Source organism: Salmo salar, chromosome ssa17 (assembly GCF_905237065.1).
Source record: "Salmo salar chromosome ssa17, Ssal_v3.1, whole genome shotgun sequence".
Lineage (NCBI taxonomy): Eukaryota > Metazoa > Chordata > Actinopteri > Salmoniformes > Salmonidae > Salmo > Salmo salar.
The window spans coordinates 12,503,799-12,524,863 of NC_059458.1; the positions used below are offsets into that span (position 1 = coordinate 12,503,799).

General features: G+C 42.1%; 2 protein-coding genes across 12 annotated transcripts in view; both read left to right on the forward strand.

Annotated features, from left to right (window-relative positions):
* The window catches only part of cu070 (CU070 protein), a 28,479-nt gene extending 14,842 nt beyond the window's left edge, over positions 1-13,637 (forward strand). Inside the window, exons 3-6 of the mRNA NM_001146569.1 lie at positions 2,748-2,816; positions 7,599-7,767; positions 12,672-12,740; positions 12,955-13,637. Of these exons, the coding sequence (NP_001140041.1) occupies positions 2,748-2,816; positions 7,599-7,767; positions 12,672-12,740; positions 12,955-13,084 (437 nt within the window). The 3' untranslated portion in view covers positions 13,085-13,637. The remainder of the gene's footprint in view (positions 1-2,747; positions 2,817-7,598; positions 7,768-12,671; positions 12,741-12,954) is intronic.
* A 4,633-nt stretch (positions 13,638-18,270) lies between these two features.
* The window catches only part of LOC106575210 (double-stranded RNA-specific editase 1), a 66,684-nt gene continuing 63,889 nt past the window's right edge, over positions 18,271-21,065 (forward strand). For 4 of the 11 annotated variants that reach the window (XM_014151565.2, XM_014151564.2, XM_045698804.1 and 1 more), the window contains exon 1: positions 18,275-18,554. The gene's annotated coding sequence lies outside the window, so the exon portion shown is untranslated. Of the gene's footprint in view, positions 18,555-21,065 lie in introns of all 11 variants that reach the window. The other 7 variants (XM_045698805.1, XM_045698807.1, XM_045698808.1 and 4 more) reach the window with 4 other exon arrangements.

The following is a 21,065-nucleotide window of genomic DNA, read 5'->3' on the forward strand; positions in this document are numbered from 1 at the left end:
CCAAATGCATTTAAACTCAGTTTTTCACAATTCCTGATATTTAATCCTAGTAAAAAGTCCCTGTCTTAGGTCAGTTAGGATCACCACTTTTATTTTAAGAATGTGACATTTCAGAATAATAGTATAATTATTTTTTTTATCTTTCATTTCTTTCATCACATTCCCAGTTGGTCAGAAGTTTACATACACTCAATTAGTATTTGGTAGCATTGCCTTTAAATTGTTTAACTTGGGTCAAATGTTTCGGGGAGTCTTCCACAAGCTTCCCACAATAAGTTGGGTGAATTTTGGCCCATTCCTCCCGACAGAGCTGGTGTAACTGAGTCAGGTTTGTAGGCCTCCTTGCTCGCACACGCTTTTTCAGTTCTGCCCACAACTTTTCTATAGGATTGAGGTTAGCGCTTTGTGATGGCCACTCCAATACCTTGACTTTGTTGTCCTTAAGCCATTTTGACGCGTGTTTGGAAGTATGCTTGGGGTCATTGTCCATTTAGAAGACCCATTTGTGACCAAGCTTTAACTTCCTGACTGATGTCTTGAGATGTTGCTTCAATATATCCACATAATTTTCTTCCCTCATGATGCCATCTATTTTGTGAAGTGCAGCAGTCCCTCCTGCAGCAAAGCACCCCCACAACATGATGCTGCCACCCCTGTGCTTCACGGTTGGGATGGTGTTCTTCGGGCTTGCAAGCCTCCCCCTTTTTCCTCCAAACATTACGATGGTCATTATGGCCAAGCAGTTCTATTTTTGTTTCATCAGACCAGAGGACATTTCTCCAAAAAGTACGATCTTTGTCCCCATGTGCAGTTGCAAACCGTAGTCTATCTTTTTATGGCGGTTTTGGAGCAGTGGCTTCTTCCTTGCTGAGCGACCTTAAGGTTATGTCGATATAGGACTCGTTTTACTGTGGATATAGATACTTTTGTACATGTTTCCTACAGCATCTTCACAAGGTCCTTTGCTGCTGTTCTGGGATTGATTTGCACTTTTCGCACCAAAGTACGTTAATCTCTAGGAGACAGAACGCGTCTCCTTCCTGAGCGGTATGACGGCTGCGTGGTCCCATGGTGTTTATACTTGCGTACTATTGTTTGTACAGATGAACGTGGTACCTTCAGGCATTTGTAAATTGCTCCCAAGGATGAACCAGACTTGTGGAGGTGCACAATCTTTTTTCTGAGGTCTTGGCTGATTTCTTTTGATTTTCCCATGATGTCAAGCAAAGAGGCACTGAGTTTGAAGATAGGCATTGAAATACATCTGCAGGTACACCTCCAATTGACTCAAATTATGTCAATTAGCCTATCAGAAGCTTCTAAAGTCATGACATCATTTTCTGGAATTTTCCAAGCTGTTTAAAGGCACAGTCAACTTAGTGTATGTAAAGTTCTGACCCACTTGAATTGTGATACAGTGTATTATACATGAAATAATCTGTCTGTAAAACAATTGTTGGAAAAATGATTTGTGTCATGCACAAAGTAGATGTTCTAACCGACTTGCCAAAACTATAGTTTGTTAACACGAAATTTGTGGAGTGGTTGAAAAACGAGTTTTAATGACTCCAACCTAAGTGTATGTGAACTTCCGACTTCAACTGTTTAGGGCCAGGCTGCAACACGGACACTTCATTTTCCCGAAGTCATGGAGCAGCGCATCGATCCTGTTTCTCTCTATTTCGTCAACAGTGCGTGAAATCACAGGGATGGATTTAACTTTTTTTTTTTTTAACACACCACAAAATACTGTCACCTGCCCTGTCAGATATCAAGCTCATGTTTTGTGTTCAAAACAATTCAACCGTTGTACTGTAGTTTAAATTAGTGATTTGCTTTTCTTTACCAACTCCATCTCATTTTCTCTCTCTAAAATGTGTCCGTTTTCCACTAGACACCCCAGTGATGGTAGACAGTGACAATATTCAGACTGCCCAGCATCTGTTATTGTCATTGCGCTACAGGAAGCAACTGTCTGTGTGATAACCTCTGCTCCTATCGTCCAGTGTCAGTGATAGCGCTTTCTTTGTCAGGAAGGGCAGAGATGGGAACAAATGCTCACACACACCACTGGGGCCACCCTATCCACAGGGGGCCTCAACGTGGTTGTGCCAATTACTGAAAACATTCCATCCCAGGACAGGATGTTTTTCTAAAGAGGGGAAAACTAGATAGATATAGTAGGTAGTGTTTTCTGTTCTCAACCCCCTCCTTCCGACGGTATCTCTCCCCATTCTCCATGCCTTTGAACCAGGAAAGACAAGCCACATGTCCTGATCTAGTCATATCTTCTTCTGAGGCGCACACAACAATACTGTGATTACTTTCTCCCTTTGGGCTTGAAGTTTTTCAGCCGTGGTTTGTTTTAATGACATTTTACAGGCTTTTATTTTTCCTGTCAAATCAAGCTCTCGCTGGGAGATTTCCATTTTTATACCCCAAACTCAAATCTGTTATTATAATTCTATTCAACTGTGAATTATTTATTTGGCAACGGGAACATTTTACTGGTTCCATTTATCTTGTGGAAAAAGATCTGGCACATTTCAATTTCCAAAGCATTTTAAAAAGTCGCCACTCTTCCTTTTATCGTTGATGAATTGCTTTGAATGTTATTTTCTATTGTTGATGATGACCTCTTCACATACCCACGAGGGTACCCACAATGTATGTTTTCTCTGCTGAATGTGTGAAGTACCAGTGTAACATTGTGAATGCTCACTCACTCACTCTCTGTCTGTTCACAGCCCCTGAGGAGAAGAAGCAGCAGATGAAGAAAGAGAAGATGAAGGAGAGGCGAGACAGGTGGCTTAACAGTGAGTATTATCATAACGTAACATAGATCTGACTCGTACTGTTTCTTTGAGGGAGAAACTCCTATTTGACTGGTCTGTGACCCACTGACACCTTTCCCTTGTCAGCAGGAGTAAGGCCCCCCGCTCAAAGAGTTACACATTATCGGGAACTTTATTGGCAGGAACACATGTGACTAATGCGGTTCTGTACAAAGAGAGATGATGAATGAATACACTGTACATAATAGACATATCATGATAATGAATGGTTAAGCAGATACAAGAGCAATAATAATATGGGCCGAATAGTGGTACTCACTTCTGCCCACACACCATCACACATGTCCACTTGAAGAGAGACTGAGTAGGCTCTGGGCAGGCAAGAGGACTGTGTCCGGTTCCCTAGCAACCACCAGACCCTAGCAACCAGTGGCCTGGTCACAAAGGTCAATAGGAGATTGGGGAGCCAGTTCACGACCCCTTGATCTCTGGCACTGTTTGGGCCTGGGTGGAGTGAGCTTCATTAAGTGATAAGACTCACAGGCAGGGGACTCCGCAACAAATCAAATGTAATGTCACATGCTTCGTAAACAACGGGTGTAGACTAACAGTGAAATGACTACTTCTGGGCCCTTCCCTACAATGCAAAATACAAATAGAAATAGCATAAGAAATTGAAATAAAATAACACACAAGGAATAAATAGAAAAATAATAACTCAAAAAATGAATACACAATGAGTAACAATAACTTTGCTATATACACAGGGTTCCAGTACAGAGTCAATGTGCAGGGGTACGAGGTCATTGAGGTAGATATGTACATATAAGTAAGGCTAAAGTGACTAGGTAACAGGATAGATAATAAACAGCAACAGCAGCTTATGTGATGAGTCAAAAGTGGTTAGTGCAAAAAGGGTCAATGCAGATATTCCGGGTAGCAATTGGTTAACTATTTAACTAACTATTTAGCTGTCTTATAGCTTGGGGGATAGACTCTGTTCAGGGTACTTTTTGTTCCAGACATGGTGCATCGGTTCCGCTTGCTGTGGAGAACGGTCTATGATTTGGGTGGCTGGAGTATTTGACAATTTCAACCTTCACGTTTTTACCTTTCGACACTCCTTAATCCTGACATTGGTGCTCTCTCCCAAAAGTTTGAATTTATAAAATGTAGGATTATGCCTTTTTGTGTTTAAAAAGCAAATGTTTGAAAGGCAAGATATAGATACCTTCAGGACATAACAGCATTAGGTTGGTGCGATGAGGAGCTCCATCCCCACTGATCTCTGCTGAGGTTTCTGCGCCGCGCCAGCCCGCGACAGAGCTAGCTGTGTCTATGTAATTACAACCCCTTTTAAAGCTACAGTCTGGCATTTGTTAGCCAGCAAATCAGCAGCCCTCTGAAATGACCATTGAACAGATTCCCAGATCCCAGATTGCGCTTTTAACACCACCACCTACTTTTCTAGAATTGTGATCACTTAGTAACCCAATCTGCTGATCCAATCAATTCTCTGTGTAACACAAGATGTCTCCTCTGTGCATATCATTAGGCTCTAATGGTTCTTTTGACTCCGTCTGAAATTAGAGACAGGCTGTGAGCCTCAGACCTCTGCAGTTTTCAGGGAATTAACAAGGAGAAAGAAAGAAAAAAAATCGGATAATTGCTTTTCTGTCGTAGACCAACTGTATTCCAGGAAAAGGCAGGGCTGTCTGTATCTGCAGCGTGGGGGTCCTCTGGATCTGTACTGATGAGGATGTGCAAAATATGTGTTGACGAATGAGGGTTATTATTCTTACTGTATATTCCACAGAGGTGACTTAATGCCCCATGTGTTCCTTCATTTAGCCTAAATAAGAGACGGAGGTGGCAATTCAATCAAAGCCGCATTGCGCGAGTATCTAGCTACAGTTCTACACAATCTGGAAATAGCCTAAGGACTAGCCTAAATGACATGAACGGTGAGTAATTTTTCAGCAGACATTTTAATACCTTCAACACGCCCTGTCTATGATCTGATTGTATCCACCAAAGTCAGAATTTATACTTAAAGCCATGAAGTTTAATGCACCTCAATTTTCACCTGTTCACGAACTGTACGTCTGTACCGATGTCATCTGGTTTGAATATTCCTCCCTGGCTCTGATCAAAGTCTGTGGTGATGTAGGGTTTAGTGTTTCGCCGCTGATATGGTCACAGTCAATTTACATGGGCAAGTCTGCACATAAGAAACCAATGGCTCATAGTCATCATAACTCATGGCTGAAATGGATGGGATCAACACCACTCTATGATGAAAGTCAAAAGGCCCAAACCACAATGCTTTTAACCATATGTTTTAAATCTCAAGAGAAAGAGATTCTCCTCATACACTATATAGTGTATACAAAAGTATATGGACACCCCTTCAAATTAGTGGATTCGGCTATTTCAGCCAAACCTGTTGCTGACCGGTGTATAAAATCGAGCACACAGCCATGCAATCTCCATAGACAAACATTTGCAGTAGAATAGCCTTACTGAAGAGCTCAGTGACTTTCAACTTGGCACCGTCATAGGATGCCACCTTTCCAACAAGTCAGTTCATCAAATTTCTGCCCTGCTTGGATTGCCCCGGTCAACTGTAAATGCTATTCTTGTGAAGTGGAAACATCTGGGAGCAACAAGTTCCAAACTGCCTCTAGAAGCAACGTCCACTCAATAACTTTTCATCGGGAGGTTCATCAAATGGGTTTCCATCCGAGCAGCCGCATACAAGCCCAAGATCACCATGTGTAATGCCAAGCGTCAGCTGGAGTGGTGTAAATCTCACTGCCATTGGACTCTGGAGCAGTAGAAACGCGTTCTCTTTAGTGATGAATCACGCTTCACCATCTGCCAGTCCGACAGACGAATCTAGGTTTGGCGGATGCCAGGAGAACGCTAACTCTGACTGCGAGCCAGGCCTAATTGTCCAACCTCAGTGCCCCGACCTCTCTAATGCCCTTGTGATAAATGGTCCCCACAGCAATGTTCCAACATCTAGTGGAAAGCCTTCCCAGAGGAGTGGAGGCTGTTATAGCAGCAATGAGGGACCAACCCCATATAATGCCCATGATTTTGGAATGAGATGTTCGACAAGTAGGTGTCCACATACTTTTGCTCATGTAGTGTATAAATGCCACTCTATAAAGGGTTATAGGTAATCTTGGTAAGGCTACTGATTGTTGTGGAGGCACATCTTTGACATGCAGTAAGTCTCTGCTGCTTGTGCCATGATGGAAACATTGTAACCTTCCTGAACCATCAAACAAGAAAAGCGTCAATACAGGATTAAGATTGAATCCTACTACACCGGCTCTGATGCTCGTCGGATGTGGCAGTGGTTGAAAACTATTATGGACTACAAAGGGAAACCCAGGCGCAAGCTGCCCAGTGACGCGAGCCTACCAGACGAGCTAAATGCCTTTTCTGCACGCTTCGAGACAAGCAACACTGAAGCATGCATGAGAGCACCAGCTGTTCTGGATGATTGTGTGATAATGCTCTCGGTAGCCGATGTGAGCAAGACCTTTAAACAGATCAACATTCAGATGGATTACCAGGACGTGTACTCAAAGCATGCGCGGACTAACTGGCATGTGTCTTCACTGACATTTTCAACCTCTTCCTGACTGAGTCTGTAATACCTACGTGTTTCAAGCAGACCACTATAGCCCCTGTGCCCAAGGAAGCGAAGGTAACATGCCTAAATGATTATCGCCCCGTAGCACTCACATCGGTAGCCATGAAGTGCTTTGAAAGGCTGGTCATGGCTCCCATCAACAGCATCCTCCCAGACACCCTAGACCCACTAAAATTCAAAGACCGCCCCAACAGATCCACAGATGACGATGAAACAGGCTATAGGGAGGAGGTCAGGGAACTAGCAGTGTGGTGCCAGGACAACAACCTCTCCCTCAATGTGAGCAAGACAAAGGAGCTGATCGTGGACTACAGGAGAAAGTGGGCCAAACTGGCCCCCTTTAAAATCAACGGGGCTGTAGTGGAGCGGGTCGAGAGTTTCAAGTTCCTTGGTGTCCCGCAGGAGACTGAAAAGATTTGGCATGGGTCCCCAAATCCTCAATGTTCTACAGCTGCACCATCGAGAGCATCCTGACCAGTTGAATCACTGCCTGGAATGGTATCCGACCGACCATAAGGTGCTACAGAGGGTAGTGAGTAAGGCCCAGTACATCACTGGGGCCAAGCTTCCTGCCATCCAGGACTTATATAATAGGCGGTGTCAGAGGAAAGACCATAAAATTGTCAGAGACTCCAGTCACCCAAGTCAAAGACTGTTTTCTCTGCTACCACACGGCAAGCGGCACCAGAGCGCCAAGTCTAGGACCAAAAGGCTCCTCAACAGCTTCTACCCCCAAACCATAAGACTGCTGAACAATTAATCAAATGGCCACCGGACTATTACATTGACCCCCCCCCCATTTGTTTTGTACACTGCTGCTACTCACTGTTTATTATCTGTGCATAGTCACTTCACCCCTACCTACATGTACAAATTACCTCAACTAACCTGTACCCCTGCACACTGACTCGGTACAGGTACCCACTGTATATAGCCTCATTATTGTGTTACTTTCTATAATTTTTTTATACTTTTTTTTACTTTAGTAAATATTTTGTTAACTCTTCTTGAACTGCACTGTTGGTTAAGGGCTTGTAAGTAAGCATTTCACGGTAAGGTCTACACTTGTTGTATTTGGCGCATGTGGCAATTTACAGTTTTATTTGATTGAAATGCTTTTTTTGTGTGATATTTAGAGATCAGCTCCATCAAGCTGGCCAAGGAGCAACAAGTGGCCCAGGCTAAGAGGGCGGCCATGCCCGTTGTGGGTGACATGAGGCCGCTGGCAGACGCCCTGCCAGAACTCTGCCAGCTCATCCCCTCCACCACCAAGACCTCCAGAAAGGCCTCCAGAAAGAACAGGGTGTAAGTACACATCCCTGTGGAACACCCCAACAATGCTATGATTTCACACCATCCTCTTTTTCCTCACACCCACTGACTGTTCTTACAGCTGTTGGTTTGTCTAGCAGGCCTTGTTTCATCCATGAAATGGGTCAGCGTTTTCTTTACCGTCATGTCATAGGTTACATTTTTGGCACTCTGTCGTCTCCTCACACTGTCCAACCCTTTGTCTGCCTTTGTCAAGTTGAGTTTATCCAAGTCAATTTCAATGTTTTAGGTCTTTCTTTGCATTTTTGTCACAGGAATAAATGAGCTCATAATGTCCCAGTGTTTGGTTGGTCTCAGGGGCACCTGGTAGCAGGGGCCAGCCCAGCAGCAGTGCTTCAGGACGCTGTCACTGGGTTTAATGAGCCATGTTACAGGACAGACCTGAATGGACATACCCATATATTTTCCACACAGTACACTATGACAGAACCCCTACCTCTACAGTATGGCCTTCAGCACAGAATTAGCCAGGCGTTAGTAAGTCAATTTGAGGTGTAGAGGACGGATGTGGCAGGGTTGCAAGATAATAAGGGAGCAATTGACTTCTGTTCAAAACAGAGGATGAAGGAAGAGAACTGGGGTGTATTCATTAGTCGGATTCCATTGCAAAACTTTTGTTCTTTCGCCAAAACGTTTTGCAACAGAAACCGTTTACTCCAAACAGACAAAGTTTTGCAACAAAACCTTTCTATTAGACAAATGCAGGTAGGTCCCTCCCCGTTTCATTCCCTTTGGTTCCTAGATTAATCGGTAAACACACCAAACGTTTTGCAATGTCATTCGACTAATGAATACACCAACGGTGAGATTATGCCGTAAAATGCACTAAGAGGGGAAGAAATTGCCTCCAACGGCAATCCTGCAAGTGAATGAAGTCTGATCTAGTTCTGAGGACATTTCAATTGTGCATTATACAATTCCTCTTTGATTTCTGGATGCTTCCAGGGTTATTTATTGCCGTCAAGTTCAGCTCGGGGAAGCTTCAGTGGAGCTTGTTTATTGTGATGGGCAGTTTTTCACTCAGTCATAAATGTCTGTATGACTTAATGCCTTGGAGCCAATGCCTTGCTTTAGTTTTTTAATGTGCTGCAGCTCTCTCTCTTTCCCTTTCTCTCTCTTGCTCTCTCTTTTTTTTCTTTCTTTCTCTCTCTCGCTCCTGTCTGTTTCTATCTGTGTCCCTCTCTCTCTCTTCAGCTTACAGATAAAGTAAACCAAGATGGTGAGCTCTGCAGAGCACACACAGGCCTACCTCCTAATTGTAACTATCAGACTCAAAAAAGCAATGCACCATATAGGTTATATAAAAGGGCCCTTTACACTGTTCCAATACATGCAATTAGCCTTGTGGCTCTTACAAAGCCTTCCATCAGAGTCCATGGAGACGTGGTTGCTAGGCAGTGGCGAGGTTAGCTCACTTCTCACAAGTGAATTCTTCCAGGAGTCCGAAGTAGCAGGCACTATAGAGAAGATCGAGAACAAGTCTTCGAGAAAAGTTATTTGTTAATGAAAGGCAGTCTTTTGATAAAGACCAGGAGATGGATGTAGAGTATTGCTTTTGAACCCTGTTTTTGATATGCCTGTTGTATATTCATACAAGGAAATCATGTAAGATCTAAATCATGTAAGGTCTGTCAGGCTGACATATGGATGTATTTGAAGTGTGAAACAGGGATCCTAACATAAGCCAAAGGCCAGAGATGTCAGCAGTGACTATAAGTGTGTGTGAAGTGTGAACAAGACAGGCTTATGACCACCAGCTGTGTGACACTGGAATTCCTCCCTGACTGAAGTTAGAATTCTCTAGAGAGTAGATCAGGCAGATCAGACCATTCCTCCACACAGAATCCTTGATATTGTAACGTGTGCACTGGGAGTCAGGAAGCAAGTTCAGGGAGTGAATACATTTAATGAATGAACAACGCACAGACATGAAACAGAAACAATGACACCTGGGGAAGGAACCAAAGAGAGTGACACATATATATATATATATATATATATATATATATAAACTGCAAAAAAAGAAACTTCCCTTTTTCAGGACTCTGTCTTTCAAAGATAATTTGTAGAAATCCAAATAACTTCACAGATCTTTATTGTAAAGGGTTTAAACACTGTTTCCCATGCTTGTTCAATGAACCATAAACAATTAATGAACATGCACCTGTGGAACGGTCGTTAAGACACTAACAGCAGATAGACGGTAGGCAATTAAGGTCACAGTTCTGAAAACTAAAGAGACCTTTCTACTGACTCACAAAAAGAAAGATGCCCATGGTCCCTGCTCATCTGCGTGAACGTGCCTTAGGCATGCTGCAAGGAGGCATGAGGACTGCAGATGTGGCCAGGGCAATAAATTGCAACGTCCATACTGTGAGACGCCTAAGACAGCGCTACAGGGAGACAGGACGGACAGCAGATCGTCCGCGCAGTGGCAGACCACGTGTAACAACACCTGCACAGGATCGGTACATCGTGTGCACTGGGAGTCAGGAAGCAAGTTCAGGGAGTGAATACATTTAATGAATAAACGAACCACGCACAGACATGAAACAATGACACATGGGGAAGGAACCAAAGGGCATATATAGGGCAGGTAATCAAGGAGGTGATGGAGTCCAGGTGAGTCGGATGACGTGCAGGTGCGCGTAACGATGGTGACAGGTGTGCGCCATAACGAGCAGCCTGGTGACCTAGAGACCGGAGAGGGAGCACTCCTGACAGATATCCTTTTGTTTGCGCTTATTGACTGCCCTCTTCAATTCAAACCACAAGATTTCAGTGGGTGTCAAGTCTGGAGACTGCGATGGCCTTTGCAAAATGTTGATTTTGTGGTCAATTAATAATTTCTTTGTGGATTTTGACGTATGCTTTGTTATTGTCTTGCTGGAAGATCCACTTGCGGCCAATTTTCAAGCTCCTGGCAGAGGCAACCAGGTTTTTGGTTAAAATGTCCTGGTACTGGGTAAAGGGCATGACGCCGTTGACCTTAACAAGGGCCCCAGGACCCAGTGGAAGCAAAATAGCCCCATAACATCAAAGATCCACCACCATATTTTACAGTAGGTATGGGGTTCTTTTCTGCTCATGCGTTCTCATTTCGAAGCCAAACCTACCACGGGGGTGTGTGGCCCAAGAGCTCTATTTTCATGTCATCCAACAAATGTAAACACCTAGGGTTTGCTAAACGGCGTTGGCACTTGGATTGGAACCGGTGATTTGGTCAGATGACTTGACAATCAAGCTCTTTGGCCACGCACACTAGGGGTGGGTTTGAAATGAGAATGCATGAGCAAAACAGAACCCCACCACCAACTCTATAATATGGTAGTGGATCTTTGATGTTATGGGCTATTTTCTTTCACTGGTCCTGGGGTATTACTTGTTAAACAAGATCTATTTCTCTGTGCAATTGTATTAGTATAAAATAATATAATTTCCCAATTATTTTAGCATATAATATACATCAGTATTTGAATTATTTACCTCACCTTGCGAGCAAAACTTTTTAGCGGCCTCCCTCGTGACGGCGAAGAGGAAAAAAATGTATGTTTTAAGTTAATTTCCTGCAATTCTACACATTTTGTCATAGGTTGGATGCAAATGTTTGCAGTTTTTAGTTTCATAACTGATGATGAATGGGTCTCAACCCAGTCGGTAATTCGACCATGCTTACTACAAGTTTAAATAGCTGGCCACTAGACTACATTTACATTTAAGTCATTTAGCAGACGCTCTTATCCAGAGCGACTTACAAATTGGTGCATTCACCTTATGATATCCAGTGGAACAACCACTTTACAATAGTGCATCTAAATCTTTTAAGGGGGGGGTTAGAAGGATTACTTTATCCTATCCTAGGTATTCCTTAAAGAGGTGGGGTTTCAGGTGTCTCCGGAAGGTGGTGATTGACTCCGCTGTCCTGGCGACTAATTGACCAATCACTTTTTTGGGGGCTGACATGGGCTAGTTCAGTGACTGCTGATACACAACCAACTGAGTTTTTTTAAAAGTTTTTTTTAATTGGTCCGCAGACCTACAAAAGGGGTACAGCTCATGGGCCGCGAGTTGCCAAAGCCTTCAGGCATTATTGACTGACTAGCTATTCAGCCAACACATTCTCTCTTCAGTTGCCAAAGATATCAAGTTCTCGGTTGTGTTCCATCTGTGTTATTATGGGAAGAGTTGCTATCTATGATGATGATATTTGATTCATTCCCGAGTTGAACTCTTGTAGCTGTCCTGGATGGACCTTTAGACTAGACTGTGTGTTTACTGTAACTCCACAAGGCTCTTTTCACCTTTTGACCTTTTGGCTTCCCCACTGCCTCCAACCTAGCTGCAGTTCCCATGACCTCTGCTAAAAAACACATTTATTTGGATTGAAGTAGTTTTAATTCGCAAGCAAGTCCGTGTCTACCCTTTTCACTCTAGTCTGTCAAACTTGTCACAACTCGCAAGAGCATATGTTTTGTCCCGTCATGCCCTTGTTATATCTTTGCTGATGTGTTTGGTAAACTCAACATCCATTTTGCCATAGAAAACACGTTTTTTTTTTCTGTACATCACAACTTGGCATGGTCAATTGTTGGACCAGGCCAGAATGGATAATTGGTGGATCAGCTCAGTTGGCCGGCCTCCATCTCTGTCTGTTATTAGTAAATGAAGTACTCGTCTGTCTGGCCCCAATCCTAAATAACTAAACACATACAGGAAAGTCCTAACTATGGCACTGCCTGGAAGGATCGCACATGGATAGCACATTGTGGTCCCAACTACCTTTTTTTCTTTACCTGTTTTTTGTTTTTAACCATAATCAGTCCATATGAAATCAATCACTTTTTGACCATCTTTATCATTTTGTCTCTCCCTCTCAGGCCAGTGAAGAAGAAGCCAGAACCAACAGACTTCAGCCTGATGAAGCCAGCACAAAAACGCAAACTCCTGTAAGTCCCCACATTAACCTGTACCCGACCATGGCCAAACCACCACTAATGATCACATCTAACTTATTATTCTCCATGAGAAAATGACATGAAGCTTAAATGGAAATGTTATCCTGCTTATTATCAGAGCAACCAAGATAATAAACTGCCCATCTGCTATTTACTTTTACCGTGATTATATCTCTACAACCTACGTGTTTTGTTTTGATCTCAGGGAGAGGGAGACCAGTCGGTTTAGTGAAGCTGTGAAGAACCTGGCACACAGCAAGACAAACCCTCTGGCAGCTATTGGTGAGCATCTGAGGAAGAGACTGAAGCAGGAAGAGGAGCAGGGGCCTAGCTAACGTGTTCGGCTGGAGACGCCATTTGGATCTGCAGTTGAGCAGAGACGGGTCGTGTTTGAGATCGACTACGCTGCAGTCGGCAACTGCAGACTGACTGATCTAGAAATAACCTTGCATCCTAAATAACTACTTATTATTATTCGTAGATCAGTCATAAATTGATGCTTTCGAACACGGCCATGACACAAGAAAGCCCCTGCCTTTTATTTAAGGGTGATGCCTGCATCCCTGTTCCCTGTGCCCAATCTACCAAACCTGCCAAAATCGATGAGCTCTTTTGATTGACGTGGTTTTGGTCATTGTGCACTATACCTGTAAAACATCAGAGCACTTACAGGTTGTCTGAGTCACGGCAAAGTTTACAACACCTAATTAGATCATGCCCCCAGTTCTAGAGAAGTTGAAAATGAATGGTTACGTTTGTGGATGAGGAAAAACAAACCGATGTTGTAAATGTCAAGAATAGATCTGTCATCAAAACGTCTCTTTTCAATTTGTGTACAGTATCTCTTCCGCATTTCTTTTAGGCAATATTAAAAATGCGATACAGTACATTCCAACTTGCCTTCCATTTTGTATAACACTATGTATGTAGCACGTCTTTGTGATATTGATGAATATGAATTTAGATCAGATTGTGATGGATATGGAACATGGACCGTTCCATTTTGGAAGTTGTGTTTCCGGATACTTTATATTCAAACTGCGATCTGTAATCCTGAGGCTCAGAACAGCAGCATATCCATGGAAACCAACCGGTCATATCAATGAGCATAAGTAGCAACGGCGGTGTCCTTACGCAGGTCCAGAAATAGAAAGGAAACATCTTCAGCCTAGAACTGATGATAAACATGGATGTAGATGGACACTTCAGACTGTTAGAGCCACAGAGGTTACGTCCCAAATGGCCCTCTATTCCCCATTGCGCTACTTTAGGCCCAGGTCAAGAATAGTGCATTATAGCAAACAGGACGCCATTTGGTACGCGGTCAGAGGGTACAACCTCCTCCGGAGGAGGAACATTAAGAGGGAACGGAGAAAGATATCAGAGATGGGGATTGGGCTAGTTGGGGGGGGCTAGAGGTTCATTGCCCTTTCAAGCACCAATCTAATTACATTTGAGAGAAGAAGAAGAAGAAGAAATAGCCAATTAATAGAAGGTATGTTTATTGCTGGCACAGGCCATTAGCACTCGTTCCTTGTTGGAGGAATTTCTGTAGGCCATAGTGCTGGGTGAGGCCTAATCAGAGTTGTGTCGCCGATACCTGCTTAGTACTCTGCGTGTAACAGGGACATTCTGTCCTTCATATCAACACAGGATGAAGATTGATAGCCAGTGAACCTACAGTAGATTGATCCTGTGGTCCTCTGTAGCTCAGTTGGTAGAGCATGGCACTTGCAATGCCAGGAAAGTGGGTTTGATTTCCGAGACCACCGGTATCTAAAATGTATGCACGCGTGACTCTTAAGTCTCTTTGGATAAAATCGTCTGCTAAATAACATAGATTATTATATTTTGTTGAATCATGTCGGCCTCTATGGCGTTCAATGGCGCGTTATTGCAGTTTATAGTGCAAATATCAGTCTGCCATTACCCCCTGGTTCCAGGCTAACGTTTTAATCATTACACTACAGGCAATTGCACTGCCATTCAGCACCACCTATCCATCTGGCTTTAATTTCAAATATTTGGGAATGGGCATGACTTTGTAACAAGAAGCAAAGCAGTTCAGTTCCCACTGCCTATTTCGAAATGATACATGGGATTTTTGTCCTGTATATGTCAGTAGGATTACACTAGTCTCTTGTAAAAGAGGTTCTGGGTGTGAGGTTAGGGTTACTCTGACTGCCTTGTGATTGCTCTAGTCTCCTGTCCAGTATAGGGGCTTTACATGAGCAGTGCTTCTACTGGCATTCTGGTTAGCAGGGTGTCGTGTTGTGCTGCTGTTACTGTGAGGGCCAGTGGGACAGCACGGTGTGTGATATCTTTCTCTTAGTGTGTGATATGTTTTTAAACTAAACTGCAAATAATGATGCGTCGCTCTCCTCTCTACATGAGCGATGTGTTGTCTTGTCTATTCATTTTCATGAACACATATCCTTGGGTGGTTTGTAGATGTTTTTCTAGAACCAGGATGTTTTCATGTCTGTCTGTTTTGTCTGTTTCTGTTCCTCAAGCCCAGCTGCCATATTCCTCATTCATGACTCCTACTGTAGTTTTATGTACCATCCTGGGTAGGCTTAGCTAAAAAGAAAAAACACCCTCCATGACTTTCATTAGAGTAATGTACAACACAGTCATCTGCTAGTAACCTACTCATTAATGAGTAAATGGTGCATTATAGAATACAGTACTATGCAGAATTACTCCATCAATGTTTAAGAAACGACAGATTCCCATATCCTAGAAAGAAGTGACTGTTAACCACAATGCTTTGTTGTCAGCTTTCAGTCTTCAGGACATTGGGGAGTGACTCACCATACACCAGAGTGCAGCTATTATGTGATTCATACATGAAGCCAACGGTGGTGGTGTGTGTGTGTGTGTGTGTGTGTGTGTGTGTGTGTGTGTGTGTGTGTGTGTGTGTGTGTGTGTGTGTGTGTGTGTGTGGTTTGAACACGTTTTCCTTTCTCATCAATGTTTTGGCTGGCTGGCTCCTGTGGAACATCTTCAGGACTGTTTGCAGACGTGACTAGTCCCTAAGTCGTTCTCCCTCCAGGCAGGTGCGGTGAGTCAGTGAATCCTAGACACACACACAGGCGCATACACACATTTATTCTGTCTTTATTTGTCTGCCCTTTATTTAGTGATTTAATGTAAATATTGAAACGTACTAATCGGCCTACTGCTTTTCGTAACAGGATTCACCGAGTACATTCGCTGTGCAGAGCAGTGCGGTGAAGACCTCTCAATAATGAATGACGTAGCACGTTTAAGGTATATTATGTGTTCTATTTGTTTGCAAATTTGGCCATGACAGCGTATTTACATATATTCTAAATAATTGATTGATGTGCAATGCTATGATCAATGAGCATACTGTAGTTATTGATTAAGTATCATCCTGTTCAGCTCCAAATTGAATATTCAAATATACCTAAATTATACACTGAAACGCAACATGTAAAGTGTCGGTCCCATGCTTCATGAGCTGAAATAAAAGATCGCAGAAATGTTCCATACGCACAAAAAGCATATTTCTCTCAAATTCTCTGGAAGAATGTGTTTACATCCCTGTTAGTGAGCATTTCTCCTTTGCCGAGATAATCCATCCACTTGACAGGTGTGGCATATCAAAGAGTTAATTAAACCGCATGATCATTACACAGGTGCACCTTGTGCTGGGGACAATAAAAGGCCACTCTACAATGTGCAGTTTTGTCAATGCCACAGTGGCTCAAGTTTTGAGGGACTGTGCAATTGGCATGCTGACTGCAGGAATGTCCACCAGAGCTGTTGCCAGATCATTTGTTAATTTCTCTACCATTAGCCTCCTCCAATGCCATTTTAGAGAATTTATCAGTATGGTATGCACCAACCGGCCTCACAAACCGCAGACGTTGTGTGGGCGAGCGGTTTGCTGATGTCAACGTCGTGAACAGAGTGCTCCATGGTGGCGGTGGGGTTATGGTATGGGCAGGCATAAGCTACGGACAACAAACACAATTTGAATGCATAGAGATACCGTGACGAGATCCTGAGGCCCATTGTTGTGCCATTCATCCACCGCCATCACCTCATGTTTCAGCATGATAATGCACGGCCTCATGTTGCAAGGATGTCATGGTTCCACCTGTCACCAGAGGGCGGCAGAGACCGTCCTAGAGACATTAATGACACTCGGGTGTGTCCTATTAGTCATTATGATTTCCCTGTTTAAAGAGGTGTGTTTTCTGTTGTCCTTTGCAGAAACTTGAATTGTTTGCCCTGTGCGTTTGTCTCCTAAGTGAGTTTTCGAGACTTAGTGTTTGTTGTTTTTCCCATGTTACTGTGATCCTTTGGTTACCGTTTCTCAGTAAAATATTATGTTTATCCTTAACCACTGATTCCTCGTCTGGTCTTTTCTCTGCGCCTGGTTCAAACCTCACCACGTCACAAAGGATCTGTACACAATTCCTGGAAGCTGAAAATGTCCCAGTACTTCTACGGCCTGCATACTCACCAGGCATGTCACCCTTTGAGCATGTTTGGGATGCTCTGGGTCGACGTGTACAACAGCGCGTTCCAGCCAATATCCAGAAACTTCGCAAGCCAATGAAGAGAAGTGGATCAACATTCCACAGGCCATAATCAACAGCCTGATCAAAGCTATGTGAAGGAAATGTGCTGTGCTGCAAGAGGAAAATAGTGGTCACACCAGATACTGACTAGTTTTCTGATCCATGTCCCTACCTTTTTTTTGAACTCATATGAACTGTAATTCAGTAAAATCTTTCAAACTGTTGCATGTTGCCTTTATATTTTTGTTCAGTATGCAATAATTTATGCCTGATCTCTTCAAAGATTGTCATTTATCTTAAAGAAATGTGGAGTTTCACTTAAATTAAACTGAAACAAATGAAATAAATCAAAAAATTAAAGATTATGATGAGGGAAGGGAACTTTGCCATTTTGCGCATGTGCCTACATGATTGAGAGGATGCGTCACGTAAGAACGATGAGGAACCATAATTAAGATAAACACAGCCATGGCAATGGAATAAATATTTGTGCCCTGTAAATTCTTGACATTGAAGGACTTCATACAGAAGTTCAGGGTGTTGACTATTAACTATTCAACAGTCTGTTATCACTTTTTTTCACTCCAGGAATAATGGCCCCAATTATTGAAGCATTCATAAACCCTTTATAACCTTTTATGAGGCCCTGGGCAAATTGGCTCTGATAAGGCATATAATTCCTCAGAATATACAAAGGTAATTGTCTATGCTGTTTTGAATGCTTTATATATGATGACTTTGCTGAGAAATTATTTGTGAAGCGTATGTGTAGTGCATAAAGCCTTTATGAATGCTCTATGAAGACAATATCAGAATCATATAAATAGTTACACGTTTGAAAACAGCCAATGATGAGGATGATTGCGTCCAATCGTCGTGCGCAATTCACTTGTCAAAAATCACCAATCTCGTCCAATTTATTCGTGTCCACCTATTTTTTTCCCCCTATCCAATCGAGACAGGCATCGTCTGACTAGTGTCCAATAAGGAAGCAACAGCATCGCTCCAACGTTTCCTTAACCAATGAAGTCAGTGCTTCTCGTCATTTTTCTTTCTGGCTGCGTAGATTTTTTTTTTGCCTGCCAAGTTTCGCCGCGGTTCATCACTATTGTTGTGCTCGGTGGTATTCGGCGTAAGCGCGTCTGAACACACGTCAAGTGTTTAGTGAGCGGGTTTTGACAGAGGACGAGGGACTGTAGATTGATCACGGTGTGAGAAGAACAATTCCTTTTTGATTGCCCCAGATATTGTAAGTACCAGCGTCTTATATTATGTATTGTATACGAGATCAGTCATGTTTTATTCTATTATCCTACGTAGGCTATAGTTTACCGTCTACATGTCTGTTCAAATAGCCATTCTGGTTAATTGCAGTAGCCTAGGCTACACGCTTTGTTTTTATTCATTCCCTTTAATAAATTGCGTAACCCCCCAAAACCTTCCGAGTGTATTTTGGATTTCACATCGCATGCAGTGTTAAGGTAGCTATTCCCATCACGACAGAGATAGCATCCCCTAGCATCACCATAAAATAACTGTTAGGCCTATTAGAAACTTTCAGTCAAATCTCTGTGATCATGGGATGGTTTCATTTTATTTGAAAGGAACCTTGCTACAGCTCTTCATCACATAACAGTTCTCTGATACCAGAAGAGGTCCCAATTATTAGGCTAAATGCCAATTGCATCTGTAGTTTGACTTTCCATAAGGGCATTCTATACATGGCACAGCAGGTGTGCACAAGGGCATACAAATTCACATTTCCCTAAATAGGCTACAGTGCTGTATACATCAATGACTAGGATGATTTGGCAAAGTTATTGGGGGAAGAAATATTTTATTGTCACATACACCAGATAGGTGCAGTGAAATGTGTTGTTTTAGGTCAGCCATAGTAGTATGAAGCCCCTGGAGCAAATTACGATGAAGTGCCTTGCTCAAGAGCACACCGACAGATATTTCACCTTGTAGCACGGGGATTCAAACCAGCAACCTTTCTGTTACTGACCCAACGCTCTACTGCTAGGCTACAATCCGCCCTGTAGTCTAAAAGTGATTGCTGTCCCTTAGAAAGAAACCTCTCCCACATGTTTTTGTCATAACCACATGTTTTATCACTAAACATAGGTATAATGTGTTATTACTAATGTAAGCTATAGCATGTATAACTCTGCTGAATGCCTCTTCTCTTTGGTCTCTTTGTTCTTTTTATTCAAACACTTTTTTTTGTCTGTTATTTAAACGTTTTTTGGTTTCATTCCCTATTAAGTTCAATGTTTAGCACATTGAAATGAATCTATTACACTTTCTCCATTTCCCTATAACCAAAAACATGATTGGCTTAGACTGGTTTAAAGTAGGAAATTAAAACATCACATACGGCAAATAGTTTCACAAAGCACCATTGGACAAAAATGAATGTCCTCTCAGTCAGTCAACCTATTGGCCTTTTGTCAGTTAGTGGTTAGTGCCTAAGGCTCTAAACATCCTCAATTGACTTATTGGGTGTTTCAATGTGTTACCAAGGTCAATGCTCTATGCAACTGTGTGCGTTTATAAATGCTGTTTTTAAACTTGGTTGAGTCTCTGGTTGTTGTGTAGAATAGTTCAATTGCTTTTATTCTCGCTTTTATTAAATTGCATCTTTTATTCTTTATCGTTTCAGCAATGAGATGTATCTTTGTTGTTTTATGTCAATAGATCTTTGATGAGGTATTCACTTTAAGCATAAATGTAATATTTTGATGAATAATACTGGGAACACAGATCACTGGAAACAATGCCATCAAAGATGTTTGTGATAAAAAAATAAAAAAATAGTTAATTGATCAAATTCTTTAATTTATTCATCTTTGTTTATTGTAGATTGAAATTGTGTTTCATTTTTGTATTTTTGTATTTTTTATAGGGAGTCATGCTGAGACCAAGGTCTCTTTCACAGATCAGCCCTGTATACACACCAATATACACATCAATATACACATCAATATACACTATACACATCAATATATACATCAATATACACTATACACACCAATATACACATCAATATACACACCAATATACACTATACACATCAATATACACACCAATATACACACCAATATACACACCAATATACACAGCAATATACACATCAATATACACAGCAATATACACATCAATGTACACTATACACATCAATATACACACCAATATACACATCAATATACACATCAATATACACTATACACATCAATATATACATCAATATACACTATACACATCAATATTCACATCAAAAAGCAAAACACAAATCATAGAAAACCAAAAAATTCTTCAATAATTAATCCACAATTAGCCTTTTGAATTGCACTAGAGACACAAATTCATAACATTTTTGAGAGCCTTGGAGATTTGAACGTTTGATAAAAAAATATATATATTAGAGACTATAGACTATCTATTTTAGTTCGAAAACATTGTTTTGAAAAGTGCTCAAGCTCTCCATCGATAGGCACAGAGATGGCCAGCGAAAAGTCCCCTCCACCTACATTCGAGAGGCCTTTTCTGTGATTCTATAAGCCCCTTTTAAAGCAGACTAGTGGCTTCAAATGAGTGATTTTAGAGCAGAAGGATGCTATGGCTAGTCTGGCTTTGGACAAGTAGGGATTTAGGGGAGGGGAGAGTGTAGTCAGAACTAGAGGTTATGGATTTGAGGGGAACTTGTTGTGAAGCCTCTCCATCAGTTAATGTGTCTCTCTGACCTTTAACCTCCATA